Here is a 24,861-nt window from a genome sequence, read left to right as displayed (position 1 = left end):
TGTTCGCATGCGCAGGTTATAGTGTTTACTTCCGCCTGACGAGTCCCGGACGCAAGGAAATGTTCCACGTGGGATACCCTGCACGGGGTTCGGTGTAGTAGCGACCCTGGGTAATCCCCGGAACGGGCCTGAGAGGCGAGAACATGTGGATCCCAGTGGCCGGGCTTCCTCCGCGGCTGACGCTCTCCTCCTTGGTGGGCGCTGGTCGCTTTTGCATTTTAGGGGCTGGAGCGGCGAGGCGAAAGCCCTTGCAGGCGAGGAACCGCCGTGGCCTGTCGGACTCCGCTCCGCAGCTTTGTCCCGATCCCGATTTCAGGAAATCGCCCTCGCGGGTGAAGTCTAAGTCCACCTTAGGCTTTAACCGTTACATAACCAGTCGGAGATTGGCTGAGACCATGGCGCAAATCGTATGCGGAAAACAAAAAACACCTCCACACCTATTTCTGGAGTGCAATCCAGGTGAGTCCAGTTGGATTGCATTTTCTTGGATGTTTATCATTTATTCAAACTTATTGATCGTCCTTGGGTGTTATTTAAGATGCTGTTTTTTGGGGATTTTTTTTGATTTTTTTTTTTTTTTTTTTAAGACGGAGTCTCGCTCTGTTGCCCAGGCTGGAGTGCAATGGCGCGATCTCGGCTCACTGCAACCTCCCCGTCCCGAATTCAAGCGATTCTCCTGCCTCACCCTCCCGAGTAGCTGGAACTACAGGCGCGCGCCACAGTGCCCCGCTAACTTTTATATTTTTAGTAGAGACGGGTTTCACCATGTTGGCCAGCATGGTCTGGATCCCCAGAAGAGCTGCAAGCCCCTGCCAACTAAAAAAAATGATCTTACCGTATTCTGCCGTGTATCCCCTATAGACCATAGCAGGATGCAGAGAATGCAAGATTTATAGGCTTTGAGACGGAGTCTCGCTCTGTGGCCCAGGCTGGAGTGCAATGGTGCAATCTCGCTCCGCTCACTACAACTTCCGCCTCCCACCACGCCCGGCTAACTTTTGTATTTTTAGTAGAGATGAGGTTTCACCGTCTTAGCCAGGATGGTCTCGATTGCCTGACCTCATGATCCGCCCACCTCGGCCTCCCAAAGTGCTGGGATTACGGGCATGAGCCACCGCGCACGGCCTGAATAATAATTTTTTAAAGCACCATTTCATATTATGGGGAGTCAGTTCTGTTTAGGCTTGACAATCTCTTTGATGTTTAAAGCATCCATGTGGTCCATGAGTAAGTGATAGGCTAGAGGCAATCTATTTTTTTTTCTTCCAAGTGGTAGTGAATCATGGTGATGAAGAGTGCAAGTTTTGACCGGGGGCGGTCGCTCGCGCTTGAAATCCCAACACTTGGGGAGGCCGAGGTGGGTGTATCACTTGAGGTCAGGAGTTCGAGACCGGCCTGGCCAACGTGATGAAACCCCGTCTCTACTAAAAATACAAAAATTAGCCAGGTGTGGTGGTGCGCACCTGTAATCCTAGATACTCGATACTCGGACGGCTGGGGCAAGAGAATCGCTTGAACCCAGGAGGCAGCGTGTGCAGTAAGCCAAGATTGCCCCACTGCACTCCAGCCTGTGTGACAGAGCGAGACTTTGTCTCAAAAGAAAAAAAGAAAGAGTGCAAGTTTTGCTGTCACTGACAATGATTTCAAAGCCAAGCTGCACCACTTTTGATGTTGGAGTCAAATAACTATATCTAAACTCTTGTTTCCTTATATGTAAAAAGGAGAGTGGCATCTACTTTGGGGATGCTGTCAGATTTAAAATCAGATAAAAGTGTGATATTGAAAGAGATTATGTTGTTTCTTGTGCAAATAAACTTTTCATTCTGTCAATGTGCTAGGTCCTGGCATCCTGACTCAGGCATTACTTGAAGTTGGTGCCAAAGTGGTTGCCCTTGAAAGTGACAAGACTTTTATTCCACATTTGGAGGTATATTTTTAGTTTCTAAAAGTATGTTATTGTTCGGTCAACTACCTGTGAATGGTTTAAGGAATTAAGCACACAGTTTTCTGAATAGAATATCTTTTAGGGGGCCATCTCTTAAATATCTTCTTTATTCTCAATGACTAGAATACAGTTAATATTCAGTGCTTGTTGAATGGCTGAAAGATGAGGAGTTCTGAGACTTGTTTGCTAGTTCTAGGTCGGCTACAGCCTAGTTGGGTGACTTTGAACAAAGTGTATGACTGGTATCCCTAGAGTTGTTTCCTCATTTCTACTAAGCTGTGCTGTGCTCCTGTCTTCTGTGAGCTTGGAGTCTAATTGCAGTAAGTGCTAATATTAGCTTATTGGGTCTGTGTAACCTCTAGATTTAGGGTTTCAAAGGCAAGAAAGGTTGACATACAAATTAAGTATCTTTTATCTGAAATGCTTGGGAACACAAGTGTTTTGGATTTCAAATTTTTTCATATTATGGAATATTTGCATATACAAAATGAGATCTCTTGGGGTTAGGACCCTGAGTCTAAAAATGCCTTTTTTGTTTCATATACATCTTATTCATAAGGCCTAAAGGCAATTCTGTATAATATTTTTTTAATTAATTAATTAATTTATTTATTTATTTGAGATGGAGTTTCGCTCTTGTTACCCAGGCTGGAGTGCAATGGCGCCATCTTGGCTCACTGCAACCTCTGCCTCCTGGGTTCAGGCAATTCTCCTGCCTCAGCCTCCTGAGTAGCTGGGATTACAGGCACGCACCACCATGCCCAGCTAATTTTTTGTATTTTTAGTAGAGACGAGGTTTCACTATGTTGACCAGGATGGTCTCGATCTCTTGACCTTGTGATCCACCCGCCTCGACCTCCCAAAGTGCTGGGATTACAGATTTGAGCCACTGTGCCCGGCCCCTGTATAATATTTTAATAGTTTTCTGCATTAAACAAAATTTGTATACATTGGGCCATCAGAAAGCTAAGGTGTCACTATGTCAGCCATCCATGTGGACAGTCTGGTTGTTTGACATCATCATCATCCCTGACTCTAAATTTTCTTTCTTTTTTTTTTTTTTTTTTTTTTTTTTTGAGACGGAGTTTCGCTCTTGATACCCAGGCTGGAGCGCAATGGCGCGATCTCGGCTCACCGCAATCTCCGCTTCCTGGGTTCAGGCAATTCTCCTGCCTCAGCCTCCTGAGTAGCTGGGATTACAGGCACGCGCCACTGTGCCCAGCTAATTTTTTGCATTAGTAGAGACGGGGTTTCACCATGTTGACCAGGATGGTCTCGATCTCTTGACCTCGTGATCCACCCGCCTCGGCCTCCCAAAGTGCTGGGATTACAGGCTTGAGCCACCGCGCCCGGCCTCTTTCTTTTTTTTAAAGACAGAGTTTCACGCTTGTCACTCAGGCTGGAGTGCAATGGTGCTATCTCAGCTCATTGCAACCTCTGCCTCCCGGGTTCAAGCAGTTCTCCTGCCTCAGCCTCCCAAGTAGCTGGGATTACAGGTGCCTGCCACTACACCCTAGTAATTTTTGTATTTTTAATAGACATGGGGTTTCACCATGTGGGCCAGGCTGGTCTAAAACTCCTGACCTCAAGTGATCTGCCCACCTGGGTCTCTCAAAGTGCTGGGATTACAGGTGTGAGCCACCACGCTCAGCCCCTGATTCTGAATTTATATGCTCCTGATAAGCCATCATTTTCTTACACTTATTCACACATAAGTGCTTAGCAATAAAAAATATGACATACCATTAGTACAGTTAAAACAAAATGTGTTCCTTGACATGTACAGGTATGATTTTCATAAAAAAAAAAGAAAAAAATGTGTTCGGAGAAGCTAAGCAGCACAGCAGCAGCAGCAGAATACCCGTGTCAGCTGTTGAACCGCAGAAGCACACAGTGGCAGGCTTTCAGTCTCCTGTGTGCTGTGTTTTGATTAAAAGGTTACTGTACACCACATTTTATTTTTTTCTTAGACAAGAAGAAACATCAGAAGCAGTTGAGGGACCAGGAACTGGGTTCATTAAGGATAAGGAGACATTCCTCCAGCTGGCTTTTCAAAATGTTCCCTATGGAGTCTTCTGCCTCCTTAACAATGGTTTTTGTCTTAGATGACTCCCTTTGATTTTTATAACCTCAACTTTGTGTTATATGCCTGCATTTTGACTGCAACCTGTCATAGAAGGTCAGGTGTGGATTTTTCCACTTTTGGTATCATGTTGGCACTCAAAAAGTTTTACATTTTGGAGCATTTCAGAATTTTCTGATTAGGGATGCTCAGCCTGTAGTCAGGTAGAGTTGCCTAGAATGATGGCATCATCCAAATAGATTTTTCAGTGATTGCGCTTCTTAAAAAGCAGACACAGCCTGTGGTCCCAGCTACTTGGGAGGCTGAGGTGGAAGAATCGCTTGAACCCAGGAGGTGGAGGTTGCAGTGAGCCGAGATTACGCCACTGCACTCCAGCCTGGCGACAAAGCAAGACTCCGTCTCAAAAAAAAAAAAAAAAGCAGACACATTCACATAACAGTAAAGAAGTGGAAATTCCTTGCATCTTTAGCCAGACTTTTATTTTCATTCTCCTTCCCTCTTTTATTTATTATTTATTTTTATTTTTTATGTTTTTGAGAGGGAGTCTCACTCTGTCTCCCAGGCTGGAGTCAGTGGTGTGATTTTGGCTCACCGCAACCTTCACCTCCCAGGTTCAAGTGATTCTCCTGCCTCAGCCTCCTAAGTAGCTGGGATTACAGGTGCATGCCACCATGCCTGGCTAATTTTTGTATTTTTAGTAGAATCGGGGTTTTGCCTTGTTGGTCAGGCTGGTCTCGAACTCCTGACCTCATGATCCTCCTACCTCAGCCTCCCAAAGTGCTGGGATTACAGGCGTGAGCCACCACCCCCAGCCTCTTTCCCTCTTTTGTAATCTTCAGATTCAATTTAGGAAGCTTAAACTTCCCTATGCCAACTTCATGAAACCATGCAGAATGGCTGTATCCAAAATTGCATAATGACAACAAAAAATTGTGAAAATGTCTGTCAGATCCAGTTGTTTAATTCTTTTAACAGTATAAGCATTAAATTAGTGTTATTCAAAACTTACTGTTTTGAAAAAAATTCAAGGTTTTAACTAGGTTATTTAATTGATGTTAAATCTGGTGGAGTTTCAAAAATGTAAAGAAAAAAAAGAACACAAAATTGTCCAGAGATTTAAGATCCTGACATGTGATTCAGTAAACATAATCACCTGTAGTTTCAACTTGGAAATTAAAAAGAAGAAGATAACTTTTATCCTGGTTTGAGAAAAAATAAAAAAGCCCATATTTAAAGGTTAATCCACAGGTTCACAAAGTAATTAAGACTGTACTAAATAAAATGTCTTTGTTTCTATATAAAGTTTGTTATTCTGTAACACAGTAGTTGCTTTTTCCTATAAGATCTTCAAGGCTGAGGCTTTATATACGATGACCAAGACTCAGGTTAAATCACTTATTTGCCCACGGGTCTAAAAGCTACTAAGTGCTAGGGTTGAGATTTAGCCGGATTTGAAGACTTCGATCTATCCTTGCTAAAATAAGACTGGGTTTACCATAAAAGCTGATGTCTTTTCAGCTGAACATACACAGCTATTTCTGCAACAGAGGCTTATGCCCGTAATCCCAGCACTTTGGGAGGCTGAAGCAGGCAGATCACTTGAGGTCAGAAGTTCAAGACCAGCCTGGCCAACATGGTAAAACCCCATCTCTGCTAAAAACACAAAAAATTAGCTAGGCTTGGTGGCTCATGCCTATAATCCCAGTTACTTTGGAAGCTGAGGCAGGAGAATCCCTTGAACCCAAGAGATGGAGGTTGCAGTGAGCTTAGATTTTGCCACTGCACTGCAGCCTGGGCAACAAGAGTGAAACTCAGTCTCAAAAGATTAAAAAAAAAGATCTTCAAGGTAACAGTTTAATTTTAAAGCAATTGCTTTAATGAAAAAAGGAAGGTCAAGAACTAGAGAATTTTTGAAACAATAATTATGATAGGAATATCAATAACATGTTTCTGAAGCTGTAAATATAAGGTAAAAATATAAACATCATTGACTAAATCCAGTCTTTGATTAGAACTAGTTTTTTCTTTATTAAGGTTCTTATTTTCTACCAGCACTAACTTGTACTCAACCCTTATTATGTGTTCTCTCACTTTTTAGTAACCATTGTTATGATAAATTGAAAAGCCATTCAAATAAAATTTTGTGTGAATTCATCTATTTGCCAGAACAAAAAGAGAAGTAACAACGGGTAAACAGAGCTCTTGTGGCTCTAAGTCGGGGACTTCAAGTGATGTTCTTAGTGGGTAATGCTTCTGGCAGCCTAAAGTTTGTTCCTGAAAACTGAAAGGATTTTCAGTGGTGACATTTTACTTTTTTTTTTTTTTGTAATCTAAATTTAGAATTTTCTCTCTCCCGTTGCCCTCATAAAATGTCCAGGATTCTGGCAGGGCATCGTGGTTCAGGCCTGTGATCCCAGCACTTCGGGAGGGAGGCCAAGATGGAAGAATGACTTGAACCCAGGAGTTCTAAAACAGCCTGGGCAAGGTGTCAAGACCCCGTCTTGGGGAAAAAGAAGTTTCCAGGACTCCACAGTGACAGTGTTTCAGGCAGAAAGAGTTTATTTTCAAATATGAATGTGCTACAGATATACATGTTGTGGATTGTATTCGTGAATTATAAATCATGGTTCGGTATATCTATTTGGATTGTGAAAACTGTTGCAGAAATAGCTGTGTATGTTCAGCTGAAAAGACATCAGCTTTTGTGGTAAACCCAGTCTTACTTTAGCAAGGATAGATCGGAAGTCTTCAAATCTGGCTAAATCCCAGCCCTCGCACTTATCAGCTGTCAGACCCATGGGCAGATAAGTGATTTCACCTGTCCAAGCCTTGGTTTATCTTATATATAGAATAGGAGATGGGAATACCCACCTGTACAGGATTCTGATGAGGTTTAAATGTGACAGACTTTTTTTTTTTTTTTTTTTGAGACGGAGTTTCGCTCGTTGCCCAGGGGGAGTGCAATGGCGTGATCTCGGCTCACCGCAACCTCCGCCTCCTGGGTTCAGGCAATTCTCCTGCCTCAGCTTCCTGAGTAGCTGGGATTACAGGCACGCGCCACCATGCCCAGCTAATTTTTTGTATTAGTAGAGACGAGGTTTCACCATGTTGACCAGGATGGTCTCGATCTCTTGACCTCGTGATCCACCCGCCTCAGCCTCCCAAAGTGCTGGGATTACAGGCTTGAGCCACCGCGCCCGGCCAACAGACTTTTTTTTTTTTTGAAACAGAGTCTCGCTCTGTTGCCCAGGCTGGAGTGCAGTGGTGCGATCTCGTCTCACTGAAACCTCCACCTCCCAGGTTCAAGCAATTCTCCTGCCTCAGCCTCCCAAGTAGCTGGGATTACAGGTGCCCGCCACCATACCCAACTAATTTTGAATTTTTAGTAGAGATGAGGTTTCCTATGTTGGCCAGACTGGTCTCGAACTCCTGACCTCAGGTGATCCACCTGCCTCAGCCTCCCAACATGCTAGGATTATAGGCTTGAGCCACCGCGCCCGGCAAATGAGGCAAACTTAATGGAAAGTACCTAACTTAATGACTAGTAGAAACTTAAGGGTTACTTGTCTTTTCTCTGTTCTTTTTCCTTCCTGTTTTTGAATCCTAATGCCATCTAGTTGATTTTTCAAACGTGATCTCTCTGATGTGTGAATTGAATTATTTATCCTGGAGCTTTGATTATTATCACGTTTAAATTGTCCAATGTTAACTGACAAATGCTAAAGCAAGGATGTGTGTTGTCCTCTCAGAATACAAGTGTAATGAAGCCTGAAGTGTTCTTTGTTTATACATTTTGTTTTTCTTTGTTGAGACAGGGTCTCACTTCCATCGCCCGGGCGGAGTGCAGTGGCGTAATCACAACGCACTGCGGTCTCAGCTTCCCGGGCTCAGGTGATGCTCCCACCTCAGCCGCCCAAGCAGCTGGGATTACAGGCACATGCCCCAACACCTGGCTCATTTTTTATATTTTTAGTAGAGGCAGGTTTTGCCATGTTGCCCAGCCTGGTCTCAAACTCCTGGGACTGTGAGCATGAGCCGCCACGCCTGCGCTGTTTATACATTTTCATCAAATGGAAATTCATTAGCTTCTCTTAATTACAAAGATTAAAATGCCTTTTTGGTAGCTTGTAACATTATGTCAATGCTATATCAGGGGTGTTCAATCTTTTGGCTTCCCTAGGCCACATTGGAACGTCAACTGTGTGGGCCAGACATAAAATATGGTAATATGAACGATAGCTGATGAGCTTTAAAAAACAAAAGGTCCATGCATACATCTCATAATGCTTTAACAAAGATTATGAATTTGTGTTGGGCCACATTCAAAGCTGTTCTGGGCTGTATGCGGCCCTCAGGCCATGGGTTGTACAACCTTGCTGTCTGTGTTGACTGGTTTTTGGAGTTTAAACATAATCATGTGCATTATATGGGTACTCTTTCTTTTAGCTTCCGTGACACCACACTCTTCTGATTTTCCTCCTTACTTGTATTCTCAGTTTCTTGTCGTTAGATTTTGGGCGTACTCCACCTTCAGGGCTACCCACTATTTCTCCCTAGTGTAGACCCCTCTCTTAAATTACCTTCAACAGCCAAATTCCCACACGTTTGTATCTTCAGCCTGGATCATTCCACTGAGCACCTTATTCAGGTGTGCAGCTTTCTACCTGGCATCTATCTCAGAATTAATGTGACCAAATATCTATGATTTCCACCCCCAGTCTTTCCCTTCCTCCAGTCTTTTTAAAACCTCCCCTTGAAAGCAATTGTTAAAGTTGACTAGATTTTTTTCTTTTTTCTTTTCTTTATTTATTTACTTTGGAGATGGAGTCTCACTCTGTCATCCTGGCTGGAGTGCAGTGGCGTCATTTCTGTTGACTGCAGCCTCTGCCTCCTGAGTTCAAGCAGTTTCTCCCACTTCAGCCTCCCCAGTAGCTGGAATTACAGGCACACACCACCACGCCTGGCTAACTTTTGTATTTTTAGTAGAGACAGGGTTTCACCATGTTGGTCAGGATGTTCTCAAACTCTTGACCTCAGGTGATCCGCCTGCCTTGGCCTTCTAAAGTGCTGGGATTACAGGTGTGAGCTACCGCACCCAGCCAAAATTTACTAGATTTTGAGCTGGGCACAGTATCACACACCTTGACAGACACTTGAGAGGCTGAGACAGGAGAATTGCTTAAGGCCAGGAGTTTGAGACCAGCCTGGGGACATAATGAGACTCATCTCAATAAAAAATAAGAAATTTTTTTTTACTAGATTTAGAAATGGGATAATATTCATAGGTTGAACTCAAATGCTTAAGAAAAACTAGGTGTTTGAATTAATAACTTTAAGTTATATCATTTTCAACCTTTATAAATATTAACAGAATTTTCTATGCACAGAAACATCAATGTACACATTAAAAACATATTGTTTTCTTACTGACTTTTTTTTTTGTAACTTCAAATTAAATTTATGGAGTCTGTAACTGATTCTGGCCCTAACTACTAAGGTCTCTAGTACTGCTGCAAGATTTGCAAGATAAGCAAATGAGAGCAATGAGAAGACCGAGGTAGACGAGACCTCTTCGGCAAACAAGGTATATAGTTGCTTCTGTCTGTAGAAAAAGCACCTGAAGATTCTGGAGATGAGCTCGGTTCGTTTGGTGGATTGCTAACTAGATTCCCCTAGAAGAAAAGCACTCTCTTGAATCTATCTGCCTTTCACTTTAATATTTTAACTGTTTTTCTTTACTGTGAAACATCTTTCATTTTTTCTTCCCATGACCAAAGCAGATGGCTTAGAGTTCTCTATATGAAGTCAGCCATGGTGTGAGAGTCTTTGCCCAGTACTTCAGCCACTACGAAGCAATTGTAGAGTGGCATGAAAAGCTTTTCAATAGCTAAAGCCATTTTGATAAAGAAAGTAAGTGGGGCTGGGTGCGGTGGCTCACACCTGTAATCTTAACGCTTTGGAAGGTCAAGGTGGGCAGGTCTCTTGAGCTCAGGAGTTTGAGACCAGCCTGAGCAACATGGCAAAATCCTGTCACTACAAAAAATTCCAAAAATTAGTGGGTCGTGATGGCATGCTCCTGTAGTCCTAGCTACTTGTGGGGCTGAGGTGGGAGGGTCACTTTAGCCCAGGAGGTCAAGACTGCAGTCATCTAATCAATTTTCACCACTGCACTCCTGCCTGGGTGATAGCTTGTCTCCAAAAAAAAAGGAAACAGATAAATCAAAATTTGTGGTAGGTTATTTCTGTTTACGGGGCTTTTTCTTGGTAATATTATTGTACTTTTGCCACTTTTCAGGTATTAATTGATTTTTATTTCCTCTGTTAAGTGTTTGGTAGTTAGTAATATTTTCTTTACATCTTTATGGAGGTAGAAATATTTTTCATCAGAAGGTAATTATTTTTACATTTTATTGTTGGTTTTTTGAAGTAGAGTTTTTGTATTGTTGCAAAGTAGACTTAATGCTAAAAATGTTTAACGTGTCGTCTTTGTCTCTCTTTAGTCTCTAGGAAAAAATCTGGAGGGAAAACTACAAGTGATTCACTGTGACTTTTTTAAAATGGATCCTAAAGGTACTGGAGCAATAAAACCACCCGCTATGGCTTCACAAGACCTTTTTCAGAATTTGGGAATAGAAGCGGTTCCTTGGAAAGCAGGTAATTTTTGGAATTTACTAAAACAATTGCCTGTAATTTGCCGGGTTTCTTCAGCAGTATACCTGATCTGTTGATGAAATTTGTATATTATCTATTTATTTTCTGCGATGGAGTCATGCTCCGTCACCCAGGCTAGAGTGCAGTGGCGCCATCTTGGCTCACTGAACCTCTGCCTCCCAGGTTCATAAGATTCTCCTGCCTCAGCATCCCAAGTGGTTGGAATTAAGTGTGTGTCACCACACCTGGTTTTTTTTTGTATTTTTGGTAGAGACAGGGTTTCACCATGTCGGTCAGGCTGGTCTCGAACTCCTGCCCTCAAGTGATCTGCCCACCTCAACCTCCCAAAGTGCTGGGATTTAGGCTTGAGCCACCATGCCTGGCTGAATTTGTGTATAATTATAATTTATGAGCAAATGCTCTTACTCTGAATATGGCATTTCCCTCACCTCGACACAAATAACCAGTTTATTTCCCCAAAAGCCAAGTTCCATGCCAAGGAAAGATATTGAGGCTTAGTTTCAATTGAAATAAACTTGAAATTAATATAGTTTGTTAACTTAGTTTGTCTCAATAAAATTTGGACATAGGACAAAATGCTAAGAACTTTATTCAGATATTTTTGCTTATATTCCTAACAGGTATCCCTTTAAAAATAATTGGAACATTCCCAATTAGGAGTGAAAGGAAGATACTTTGGAAACTTATACATAACTTATATTCCTGTACTTCTATATATAAATATGGACGAATAGAACTAAATGTGCTTATTTATGAAAAAGAATTCCAGGTATGTTATTAACAAATACCTATTTTTTGCTTTGAAAGAGTTCTATAATTTTTCTCTGAGTAGTCTTCATCTGTGCAATTTTAATGTAGGGCTCATGATGTTTGAGAGTCTAAGACTGTTTTTAAATTCTATAGAGCAGTCTTCAGATTCAGGTTGCTTTTTCAGTGTACGGTTCGGTAGTCTTAAATACATTCTCATTGTACAACGGTTACCATCATCCATCTCTGAAACTTTTCGCCATCCCATACCAAAACTCTACTCATTAGTTACCAGCTCCCTGTTGTCCTCTTCGTCCATCCGCTAGTGGTCACGGTTCTACTTTCTGTCTCTGTGAAGTTGACTATTCTCAGTATCTCATATCAGTTTACAGTATTTCTTTGTGTTTGGCATATTTCACTTAGCATAATGTTTTCAAGGTTCATCAATGTTAGAACGTGTGTCAGAATTTCATTCCCCTTTAAGGCTGAATAATATTCCATTGTGGCTGGGCACGGTAGCTCACACCTATAATCCCAGCACTTTGGGAGGCCAAGGCAGGCTGATCACTTGAGGTCAGGAGTTTGAGACCACGTTGGCCAACATGGCAAAACCCCATCTCTACTAAAAATACAAAAATTAGCCAGGTGTTGTGGCACATGCCTGTAATCCCAGCTTCTCGGGGGGGCTGAAGCAAGAGAATTGCTTGAACCTGGGAGGAAGAGGTTGCAGAGAGCCAAGATCACACCACTACACTCCAGCCTGGGTGACAGAGCAAGACTTTGTCTCAAAAAAAAAAATTATATTGTATGTATATACCACAGTTTGTATGTTCATCTGTCAGTGACATTCGGTTGCTTTTACCTTTTGGCTGTTGAGAATAATGCTGCAATGAACGTGAGTTTACAACTGTCTCTTCAAGTCCTTGCTTTTAATTCCTTTAAGTGTATAGCTAGAAGCAAAATTGCTGCATCATATAATTTTCAGGGTTTTTTTGTCGGATTTTTTGTTTTTTCTCTTGAGACAGGGTCTTGTGGCCCAGGCTGGAGTACAGAGACATGATCACAGCTCTCTGCAGCTTGGAACTCCTGGCCTCAAACAATCTTGTCACCTCAGCCCCCGAGGTAGGACTGCAGACACACATCACCGGGCCTAGCTTTTTGTAGAGATAGGGTCTTGCCATGTTGCTCACACTGGTCTCCAACTATGAGACTCAAGCAATCCTCCTGCCTCAGCCTGCCAGTATTGGGACTATAGGCGTGAGCCACTGTGCCCAGCCTGTTTTTCGTTTTTTGAGGAACCGCCATACTGTTACCTATCATGGAGGTACCATTTTACATTCCTGCCAACGGCGCACAAGGGTTTCAGTTTCTCCACATCGTGACTGGTAGCCGTTTTCTGGTTTTTTGATAGTACCTCTCCTAATGGTGTGAGGCGGTATTTCATTGTGCTTTTGACTTGCCTTTTCCTAATGATTAGTCATGTTAAATATATTTTTATGACTGTATAAAATGTATATGTATGTAAAATGACTGTATAAAATTTTTATGACTATATAAAATATAAATATATTTTACTGACTGTATATCTTTTAAGAAATGTCTGTTTTAAGATGTTTGCCCATTTTTAATGGGTTATTTTGTTTGTTGCTGAGTTTTTTAAAGAGTTCTTTATATATTCTGGATTTTAATCTCTTACCGGATCCATGCTTTGCAGATATTTTCTCCCATTCTATGGGTTGCCTTTTAACCCTGTTAATTGTGGCCTTTGATTCCCAAAGTTTTTAATTTTAATGAAGTCAACTTTGTCTCTTTCTTCTTTTGTTGCTTGTGCCTTTTGTGTCGTATATAGCTCAGCGGTCCCCAACGTCTTTGGCACCAGGGACCAGTTTTGTGGAAGACAGTTTTTGCATGGACGGCAGCGGGGATGGTTTCAGGATGATTCAAGCCCATCACATTTATTGTGCAGTTTATTTCTATTATTATTGCATTGAAATACATAATGAAATAATTATACAACTCACCATAATGTAGAATCCGTGGAAACACTGAGTTAGTTCTCCTGAAACTGTAGGAGATAGTGACAGATGATCGAGCATTAGATTCTCATAAGGAGCACGCAGCCCAGATCCTTGCATATGCAATAGGGATTGCACTCTTATGAGAATCTCATGCGGCTGCTGATGTGACAGGAGGCGGAGCTCAGGCGGGAATGTGAACAGTGGAATACGGACGACACTTCTGCTCACCTGCCACTCTCCTCCTGCTGTGCGGCCCAGTTTCTAACAAGACATGGACTAGCACCAGTTCATGGCCCGGGGATTGGGGACCCATGTCGTAGCTAAGTAGATCACTGCCGAATCCAGTGTTATAAAGGTTACCTTGTGTTTTCTTCTAAGAGTGTTATAGTTTGAACTCTCATGTTTAGGTCTTTGATCCATTTTGAGTTAATTTTGGTTATGGTTTCAGTGTCCAGCTTCATTCTTCTATCTAGTTTGCCCAGCACCATTTGTTGAAAAGACTGTTCTTTACCCCCATTGAGTGGCTTTGGCATCAATGTCAGAAATTATTTGACCATGTGTGTAAGGCTTTATTTCTAGACTCTATTGTATTCCATTGATCTCAGCATTTGTCCTTAGGCCAGTACAACTCTGTGTTACTACTGTTGCCTTGTAGTAAGTTTTGAAATCGGGCTGAGTCATCTAAATTTATTCTTCTTAATGATTATTTAGGCTATTTGAGTTTCCTTGAGATTCTATATGGATTTCAGGATGGATTTTTCTGTTTCTCCAAAACACATGTTAGGATTTTGATAGAGAGTGCATTGAATCTTGAGATTGCTTTGGGTGGTATTGGCATCTTAACAGTATTCGGTATTAAACCTTCCGATCCATGAACATGAAATGTATTTGCATTTATTTGTGGGTTTTGTTACTGTTTTCATTTTTGTTTGATATAGGGTCTCACTCTGTCGCCTGGGCTGGAGTGCAGTGGCAGGAGCACAGCTCACTGAAGCCTTGAACTCCCTGGGCTCAGGTGATACTCCCATCTCAGCCTCCCAAGCAGGGGAGGCTACAGGCATGCATTCCTCATGCCTGCCTGATTTTTCTGTTTCTTACAGAGATGGGGTTTTACCATGTTGTCCAGGCTGTTCTCAAACTCCTGAGTTCAAGTGATCCTTCTACCTCAGCCTCCCAAAGTGCTGGGATTGCGGGTGTGAGCCACTGCATCTGGCCTCCATTCATTTGTGTTTTTAATTAGTAGCTTTTAAGTTACTTTTAATGCTATTATAAATGGAATTGTTTTTCCAATTGTCCTTTGCTGGTATATAAAAATGCAACTGATTTTTGTGTGTTTTTGCATCCTACAGGTTTGCTAAATTTATTAGTTGTTTATTTTTATTTTTATTTTTATTTATTTATTTTTTTAAATAGAGACAGGATCTCACTTTTGCCCAGGCCGGTCTCAAACTCCTGGGCTCAAGTGATCCTCCTGCCTCGGCCTCCCAAAATGCTGGGATTACAGGTATGAGTTACCACCCTCAGCTAAATTTATTAGTTTTAACAGGATTTAGATTTATTTTTATATTTAAAGATTTTTTAATTAACTTTTTAAACTATAAAACATTAAAACAATTTTTTTTTGAGAGACAGGGTCTTGTTCTGTTGCCTAGGCTTCAATTTCACTGCAGCCTCAAACTCCTGGGCTCAAGTGATCCTCCTGCCTCAGCCTCCCCTGTAGTTAGGACTACATGTGCACACCACCCCACCCAGCTAGTTGTTTATTTTTCTAGTGACAGAGTCATGCTTTGTTGTTCAGGGTGGTCTTGAACTCGTGTCTTCAAGTGATTCTCTTGCCTTGGCCTCCCAAAGTGCTAGGATTACAATTGTGAGCCATCACACCAAGCCTAAGATTTTAGACTCTAGTTTTAATTCTCTGTAATAGAGCCAGGCTTGGTGGCTCACACCTGTAATCCCAGCACTTTGGGAGGCTGAGGCGGGCGGATCACGAGGTCAGGAGTTCAAGACCAGCCTGGCCAACATGGCGAAACGCTGTCTCTATTAAAAAAAAAATACGGCTGGGCGTGGTGGCTCATGCCTGTAATCCTAGCACTTTGGGAGGCCAAGGCGAGCAGATCACTTGAGGTCAGGAGTTCAAGACCAGCCTGGCTAACATGGAAACCCCGTCTCTACTAAAAATACAAAAATTAGCTGGGCGTGGTGATGGGTACCTGTAATCCCAGCTACTCAGGAGGCTGAAACAGGAGAATCACTTGAACCTGTGAGGCAGAGGTTGCAGTGAGCCGAGATCACACCATTACACTCCAGCCTGGGTGACAAGAGTGAGACTGACTCAAAAAAATTAGCCAGGCACAGTGGCACACACCTGTTATCCCAGCTGCTCTGGAGGCTGAGGCAGGAGAATCGCTTAAACCCAGGAGGCGGAGGTTGCGGTGAGCTGTGATCGCGCCATTGCACTCCAGCCTGGGTAACGAGCGAAACTCCGCCTCAAAAAAAAAAAAAACCCAGGAGGCAGAGGTTGTGGTGAGCAGAGATCACGCCATTGCACTCCAGCCTGGGTGACCGAGCAAGACTCCATCTCAAAAAATAACATAAAATAGAATAAAAATAATAATTCTCTGTAATGGAAGGTCTTCCTGACAACCGTGATATTGCTATGAGTGTAATCTTTCTCTTCTGCCCAGAATCTGTCATGTTATTAATCTGTTAATCCAGTTTAACAGGAAATGCTTACTTGTCTTCGTATGTTGCCTGTGCCGGAGTGCCATGGCTTTTCACAGGCACCGTCATCTCACACCAAACCCCCAAAACTCCAAGGCGCAGGCAATCCCCTTGCCTAAGCCTTTCGAGTAGCTGGGACTACAGGCGCACACCACTGCATCCAGCTTTTTGCATCTAATTCTAGTTTTCTCTGCTTAAATTTCTAGATGCTATTAAGATAGTACTATTAAGACTCAAATAAGATTATTTGTATGGCAATGGGTTAGGATAGTGGGGCAAAAAAATGAAAAAATGATTTACTCACCCAGACCCATTTAGTAAATACATATTTACTAGCCATGGGAAGACAGCAGGGACCTCAGAACCGTGAGGCTATGCATATATTATTAAAAAAAGGAATGAAAAGAAGAGAAATGGGAAATACTTTGTTAGATTCCCTACTGCTGGGATTATATTCCAGTGGCCCATGCTGCTTTTGCCACGGACCTTTTCACACTGGGCTGCTTCTCTCTGTAGTGCCTTCTCATTCGCTGAGTAACCTCTCGTCCTTTAAGGTCAGCCCTCACAATTGTGTGTTGTTGTTGTTTTTTTTTAAGAGATGGGGTCTTACTGTGTTGCCCAGACTGGTTTTGAACTTCTAGGCTCAAGCAGTCCTCCCACCTTGGCCTCCCAAAGTGCTGGAATTACAAGTGTGACCCACCATGGCCTGCTGTTTGTTGCCTGTGCCAAAGTTCTGTGGTTATGCGCAGACACAGTCGTCTCACACTGAATCCCCCAAACTCCCAGGCTCAAGCAATCCCCTTGCCTCAGCCTTTTGAGTAGCTGGGACTACAGACGCACACCACTGCACTCAGCTTTTTGCTTCTAATTCTAGTTTTCTTTACTTAAATGTCTAGATGCTATTAAGATAGTACTATTAAGATTCAACATTTGATTTCGATTGATTATATAGGTGTGTGTAACATGTAATTTTTATTTTCCTTTTACTAGAAACTAATGGCAGATCCCAGAAATCCAGACTTGTATCAGGTATTAAGTGTTCTCTGGCAAGTAGCTTGTAAGATTGAGGTTCTGCACAAGGTGAGTAAAATCCTTCTATTTAAAAAGATTTTTCTGTAGAGACAGAGTCTCACTCTGTTGCGAACTACTGGACTCAAGTGATCCTCTCACGTCAGCCTCTGGAGTAGCTGAGACTACAGTCATGTGCCACCATGCCTGGTTAAGTTTTAAAATTTTGAAAATATTGCCCAGCCTGGTCATGAACTCCTGGCCTCAAGTGATCCTTCTACCTTAGCCTGCCAGATCACTGGGATTACAGGCATGACCCACTGCACCTGACTCTAATTTTATTTTTATTTATTTATTATTTTTTTGAGATGAAGTCTCACTCGGTCACCCAGACTAGAGTGCAGTGGTGCAGTCTTGGCTCACTGCAACCTCTGCATCCTGGGTTCAAGTGATTCCCTGCCTCAGCCTTCCTGAGTAGCTGAGACTGCAAGCTGTGCCACCACGCCCAGCTAATTTTTGTATTTTTATTAGAGGTGGGGGTTTCACCACTTTGGCCAGGCTGGACTTGAACTTCTGACCTCAAGTAATTCACCTGCCTTGGCCTCCTAAAGTACTGGGATTACAGACGTGAGCCACCGGGCCAGGCCTGGCTCTAATTTTTAAATTTTTGCAGTATGGATCTTCATGGATTCGCTTCACTACTTTTGCCTGAGAATATGCTGAGATCTTCAGTCTGTGCACCTAGCTGTATTTTTTTTTTTTTTTTTTTTTTAGGCTCAGGAATGTTATCTCATTTGATTTTAGCTTTTGTTCCAATTTTTTTTTTTTTTTTTTTTTTACTCAAAAACATTTGAGGTTCTTAGGCTGGATCTCCGATCCTTGTCTTCAGTATGCATCATGCTCTCCTCATTTTTCCCTCTTCCCAGAATCTTTTCCCACTTGGTCTTCATGTCACTGTCTCTGCTTCCCGCCTACACTGTGCATTGTACTCTCAGTGCAGTGGTTCTTGGTTTCTCTAAAATTCCCCCTTACCCACTGACCTTGTCTCATTCTGTCAACTTTGCATCTCAAGGCTTCTGTCCTTGTAGCTTTCAGCTGGTTTCTTCATAGAGGCCTTCTGAGGACCTTAGCTTGCGGAATAAGGTTTGCATCTTCTTGTTCTCTTAGTGTTGGTTTTCAAAGGTCCCGTGTTAGGTTTCGCCATTTACTAAACTCTACGAAGAGAAGGTCTTTCTAGACCTCACGCTTCTCCGCACTTGCTCCGCTGTGTTTCTGTAACTGTAAAATAAGCTGTTGAACTCAATTCCCAGTGTCTTGCGGGTTTTCCTGTCCCTGATGAGGGGAAAGCTGCTGAGGCTGGACCAAGCGCGTAGGAAATGGCAGCGCCCATCATACACTGCTGGTGGCACTTTGTCTTCCCCCACTGAAAGTGACATTCCTGGAACTGCTAGGAATTCCACACTTCAGCAACAGATCCATTTTTAATTCCACTCTGATTGCCCCTGTAGTTAATAATAAATTACTATTTTGACAATAGCCTTTCAGATCTTATGTTCAATATTGTTCAGTCTTTTAAGCCTATGTCAGATCTATTTTAATCCACTCTTATTTTGGAATATATGAGTATGGGTATGTCTAGTTTTTTTAATAGAGAATAATTTTTCAGGTGGGTCGGTTTTTTATTTTGAGACACGGTGTCACTCTGTCAACCCAGGCTGGAGTGCACTGGCACAATCCCAGCTCACTGCAACCTCTGCCTCCAGGCTTAAGCAATTCTCACGCCTCAGCTTCCGGAATAGCTGGGACTGTAGGCACATACACCACCACACCCAGTTAATCTTTTTTTTTTTTTGAGATGGACTCTCCCTTTGTTGCCCAGGATGGAGTGCAGGGGCATGATCTCAGCTCACTGCAACTTCCACCTCCTAGGTTCAACCGATTCTCCTGCCTCAGCCTCCTGAGTAGCTGGGACTACAGGCACCCACCACCACGTCCAGCTAATTTTTGTATTTTTAGTAGAGACGAGGGTTTCACTGTGTTGGCCAGGATGGTCTTGAACTCCTTTGTGATCCACCCTCCTCGGCCTCCCAAAGTACTAGGATTACAGGTACGAGCCACCATGCCCAGCCTGCATACCCAACTAATTTTTGTACTTTTTAAAGAGACAGCGTTTCACCATGTTGCCCAAGCTGGTCTCGAACCCCTGAGCTCAAGTGATCCTCTTACCTCGGCTGGGATTACAGGCATAAGCCACTGTGCCTGATCAGATCATCTTTTAAAATTGCTTTATGCACAAAATTGTATTACAAAAGGTAAATACAAAAAAATAGTGATCTTTTTTATGTTGTTGTTTTGGGACAGAGTCTCACTCTGTCGCCTAGGCTGTAGTGCAGTGGCGAAATCTTGGCTCACTGCAAACTCCAGCTCCCAGGCTCAAGCGATCCTCCAGCTTTGGCCTTCCAAAGTGCCGGGATTACAGGCATGAGCCACAGCACCTGACCGACTCTAGTGTCTTTATTTGTGTATTTCCATATATGTCCTAACATATTCAAATAGTTTGATTAATAAGCTTTTCCACTGAAGTATGACAAAAAAATCCTCAGCATTAATCTAACGCCTCTTAAACGGCTGATTCTAACTGTGAAATGGAAATGTTGACTGGTAAAAATTGTAGCTAAAATGCTTGTTTGCATAATTACATAAAGGGCAGGTCAATTTTAAGTAAGGAAAAGAGTTACTAGTGTTTGGGTGGACTTTTGATCCTCCTCCTCCTCTTTAAAAAAATCAAGGAGAGAGATATATATATTATTTAACTACAACATGTTATTTTTCTTGAATCCAGTTAGACTGTGATCATTCTGTTATTTAGGCAAGGTGTTTTTGTTTTTTTGTTTTTGACATGGAGTCTTGCTCTGTCGCCCACGCTTGAGTGCAATAGTGTGATCTCGGCTCACTGCAGCCTCCGCCTTCCAGGTTCAAGTGGTTCTCCTGCCTCAGCCTCCCGAGTAGCTGGGACTACAGGTGTCCGCCACCATGCTCGGGACTAATTTTTGTATTTTTAGTAGAGGTGAGGTTTTACCATATTGGCCAGGCTGGTCTCGAACTCCTGAGCTCAAGTGATCCATCTGCCTCAGCCTCCCAAAGTGCTGGGATTATGGGCATGAGCCACCACTGCCGGCCACAAGTCTGCTCTTGGTCCTGGAGAGAGATATTATCTTCTCTCTCAAGGTTACTCATTGCAAACAACTCTGAGAAATGGCCTAAGTAAAGAGCAGTTAGGGCTTTGTGTTCTTGCTGTACCAAATAAGAAAATTCAGAGACTCTCAGGGCTTGTGGTAATTGTGTCTTTCAGCAAGTAGCTTAAAGGAATAAGCAAACAGTGTCTTCTTACTCTGGCAATATTTTGTGACTAATGCAATTCATTTTCCCTTCTCTCCAGGAATTATTAGAACCATCACAAGAAAAGCTGTATTTTATTCAAATTACTCCTTGTAGAAATTTATTTACAGAGAACTTAACACCTATGAACTATCAAGTATTTATTCACATGGTGAAGCACTGTTTCGGGAAACGCAAATGCCGTCTGCTAGACCACTTACGGTAAGTAAGAAGAATAAAAGCGAGTAAAGAGTAGCAATTTGATGCACAGATTATTCTTTTATGTTAGAGGTCTATTTTTTATATCTTGGTTAACAGATTGAAGTACCATGTTTTCCCTCATATATTGGGTTTTTTTTGTGAGACGGAGTCTCTCATTGTTGCCCAGGCCGGAGTGCAATGGCACGATCTCAGCTCACTGCAATCTCTGCCTCCCAGGTTCAAGCAATTTTCCTGCCTCAACCTCCCAAGTAGCTGGGATACAGGTGCTTACCACCACGCCCAGCTAATTTTTTTGTATTTTTAGTAGAGACGGGGTTTCACTCTGTTGGCCAGCCTGGTCTTGAACTTCTGACCTCAGGATCTGCCCGCCTCAATCTCTCAGAGTGCTGGGATTACAGGCATGAGCCACTGCACCCGGCCTCCCTCATATATTTCTTCAAAATAATTTCTTCTCCCTGATGTACATTTTGAGGAAAATACATTTTCCCCCTAATCTCTCAGTGAGTTTCATTTATTTTCCTTCTTTGAAAAATGCCCAGGGATGCCTACGAGTTGTTTTTTTTTTTTTTTTTTCAGCACACAGGCCTAGCTTTATCTTACAGGAGGCACGCGCTGCTCAGCACGAGCTGGGGTGGAGAAAGATCAGCATTACTGGAGGCAGGCCCAATGTTTTCGGTGCCTCTGTTTCTTAACCAAAGTAGGGATAGATAACTATACCACCCTGGTTCCCTTGCTCTGGATCAGATTTTATGTTTTTACCTAAAGCTTTGTCACAATACTAGCTTGTAATACTACTTGGTTTGTCTCTATATTTTTGTTGTTGTTAGAGGAAGGATCTCACTGTGTTGTCCAGGCTAGAGTGCAGTGGCACAGTCTCAGCTCACTGCAGCCTTGGCCTCCCAGGCTCAAGTGATCCTCCCACCTCAGCCTCCTAAGTAGCTGGGACTAACAGCATGCACCACCATACCTGGCTAATTTTTAGATTCATATTTTGTATTTATAAATTGTATGCCAATTTTTGTAGAGATGAGGTTTCCTCGTGTTGCCCGGGCTGGTCTCAAGCTCCTGGCCTCAAGCAATCCACCGGCTTGGCCTCCCACAGTGCTGGGGTTACAGGCATGACCCACCGTGCCTGGCCTTACGTGTCATTTGTACGGGCTGATGCATACGTCTCTGTAAGTTGCACATCATGCCTTGTAATCAGCAGCCCATAGCCCAAAGTATTGCCAGAGGATGGGTAAAATGTTAAAATAATTATTTTAACTAATCTGATCATATAATTAATTTGAATGAGCTGTTGACTCGATAATATTCATATAAAAATAAATGTTAAAAGTGAATAGCCCGGATGCAGTGGCTCATGCCTATAATCCCAGCACTTTTTGTGAGGCCAAGGCGGGAGGACACTTGAGGAGGCTGGGAGTTGGAGGCTGTAGTGAGCTATGAACTCACTTGCACTCCCATGTGGGACACACAGCAAGTTGACCTTGTCTCTAAAAAAAAAAAAAGAATTGGGAGGCAGAGAGGGTCACCAAGAGTTTGCGACAAGCCTGGGTGACACAGCAAGACTCTATCTCTAAAAAAAGAAGTGGTAATAGATTAGTAAAAGGCAATCTATTATTTTTTATCTTGCCACCTTGTGGTGGCTAGTTTGAATGAAAATATCAAGAAAATACGGAAATAAGGAATAAATGTTCTAATTCATAGTGCAAAATGTTAAGAATGCTCCTGGTACTCTCAGTGGGTTAGAATTGTGCTACCAAGATTCTATTCAATATCAAAAAGTATTGGAATTTAAGAGACAGAGTCTCACTCTGTTGCCCAGTCTGGAGGGCAATGGCACACTCATAGCTCACTGCAACCACAAACCCCTGGGCTCAAGTGGTCCTGCCTCAGCCTCTTCCCTGAGTAGCTGGGACTGCTGTGCCCACCACTATGCGGAGCTAACCTTTTACGTTTTTTGTAGAGATGGGGTCTCACTTTGTTGGACTCACGTGGTCCTCCCACCTAGCCTCCCCAAGTGCTGGGATAACAGGTGTGAGCCACCACACCCAGCCTTGCAGTTGTTTACTTATTGTTGTCAGAGGCTTATTGATGGTTTCTTGCTAAGCTGCTATACAGTTCTATACCTCCTAGCGGCATTGCAGTCAGTGGTGGACCACATGTGCAGTCGTGGTTGCGTAAGATTCTAATGCTCTGTTTTTACTTCATCTTTTCTGTTGCCTGCCATCGTGTTACAGTTGCCCACAGCGTTCAGCACAGTAATATGTTGCACGGGTTTGTGGCATTGGAGCAATAGCTATGCCGTATATCCTGAGTATGTAGTAGGCTGTACCACCCAGGTTTGTTTTAAGTACACTGCAAGATGTTCAAGCAACAGTGAAACACCGCACAGTGCACTTCTCAGAACACGCCTCCATCATGAAGCGGTGCATGACTGTATAAGGAAGTTTGCTGATTTATAATTAATTTACCAATGACAGTTACATCAAAATGTGAAGTGATTCCCTCTTTGTAAACTGCCGAACAGCAACTTCTGCTGTTTGTGCTTACTGAACTTTGACGTGAACTGAAAGAAGTTAAGAATATTTTTTTCGCAGAAAGGAAAAGGATGAAAGAGGCTGGCAGAATAATTTTTTTAAAGGGTAGTGATTAAACTAGAATTTTGTGTACAAATTGATTACAATATGTTAAAGCCTAAACCTGCTATTAATACTTTCATTAGAGGTTAGCCATGAAACTTTAGAAATAAACATAAAGTTACTGCAACCTCTTTTAAGTAAGATTGCTTATATTTATATAGAGTAAGTCCATCTTTTTTTGTTTGTTTTCTTATTTCAATAGCCTTGGGAATACAAGTGGTTTTTTGGTTACGTGGATGAACTATGTAGTGATGAAGTCTGGCCTTTTAGTGTACCCATCACCCAAGTAGTGTACGTTGTACCCAGTAGGTGGCTTTTTATCCCTCACCCTCCTCCCATCCTCTCCCCTGCTGATTCTCCCATGTCCATTATAGCACTCTGTATGCCTAAGTTAGGTATTTTAAATTTGACTTGGAAGCCATTTTTGTCTCCATTAACTGCATGGAAAAGAATTAAGCACATTTACTTGGTATTTATTTTGCAGTTCATTGACTCCACTTGATGCAAAAGATATATTGAGGCAAATAGGAAAAAAGAAAGAAGATAAAGTAACTAACTTGTACCCTCAAGACTTCAAACAACTTTTTGAAACTATACAGTCTTCCAAAGATTGTGCTTATAGATGGCTGTATGATGACAGGCTGGAAGGCAGGTACAACGACTAGGCTGTCAAGACATTTGGTGGAGCAGTTTATTTATTTGGAAACCATGACATGAAAACCAAATTTGAAAAACTCACATCCTTTCAGCAGAAGATAACCATTACTGTTCTGCACAGCCAGACAGATCGTTTCTTCTGAAGTTGGTATCATTGTCATATTGGATGAAATAGTAGCTGCTGTTTTCTTCACAACTGAATAAAATGAAAACTTCAGTTAATTGGATTTGATCAGATTGAATTCATTTTGTTTCAGATTCCTATTTTAGTATTTCAGTACTGCTGATTTTTGCATCTTCAGGAGCAAGAGTCTGATGTACTGATTTGTTTTACCTTTCAGTTTGTTGACATGTATTGTCAAGTACTGTACAATGGAATGGTTTAAATTTTAATATGATTTAAACTTTTTTAGAAATTAAAATATTTTAAATAAGATTTTTTGATTTCTTCTGGTCTCTAAATACCTAATGAAACATTAAACTGACCCTGATTTACTTCTTTTTAGTTCTGTCATGTATAATCAATATAGTTTTGGTGAATAATTCAGTCTGTATTACTGAAAAGTCTCCTGCACTTTTGTTCTATCAAGAAAACTCCTCTGAAGTTAGATCTTTATATGAACCTAAATGGAATTAAGAGTATTTTCTCACCAGGCATGGTGGTGTGCACCTGTAGTCCCAGCTACTCAGGGGATGGAGGTGGGAAGACACCTGAACCCACTAGTCTAGCCTGGGGGCAACATGGTGAAACCTCTATTTCTAAAAAAT

The 24,861-nt window shown here is 42.2% G+C and overlaps 1 protein-coding gene across 1 annotated transcript; it reads left to right on the top strand.

Annotated features, from left to right (window-relative positions):
* The first annotated feature begins 3 nt into the window (after positions 1-3).
* TFB2M (transcription factor B2, mitochondrial) lies at positions 4-24,590 on the top strand. The gene is made up of 7 exons (XM_012443728.3): positions 4-459; positions 1,839-1,927; positions 10,529-10,682; positions 11,321-11,469; positions 17,177-17,266; positions 20,634-20,794; positions 23,921-24,590. The coding sequence occupies exons 1-7, from the start codon at positions 144-146 to the stop codon at positions 24,099-24,101; spliced, it is 1,140 nt and encodes a 379-aa protein (XP_012299151.1). The 5' UTR covers positions 4-143; the 3' UTR covers positions 24,102-24,590.
* The last annotated feature ends 271 nt before the right edge of the window (positions 24,591-24,861 follow it).

Source organism: Aotus nancymaae, unplaced genomic scaffold (assembly GCF_030222135.1).
Source record: "Aotus nancymaae isolate 86718 unplaced genomic scaffold, 86718_ANA_hifiasm-v0.15.2.pri h1tg000032l_0, whole genome shotgun sequence".
NCBI classification, from domain to species: Eukaryota; Metazoa; Chordata; class Mammalia; order Primates; family Aotidae; genus Aotus; species Aotus nancymaae.
The sequence above is the reverse complement of the archived record's forward strand: the minus strand, read 5'-3'. Positions and strand labels throughout refer to the sequence as shown.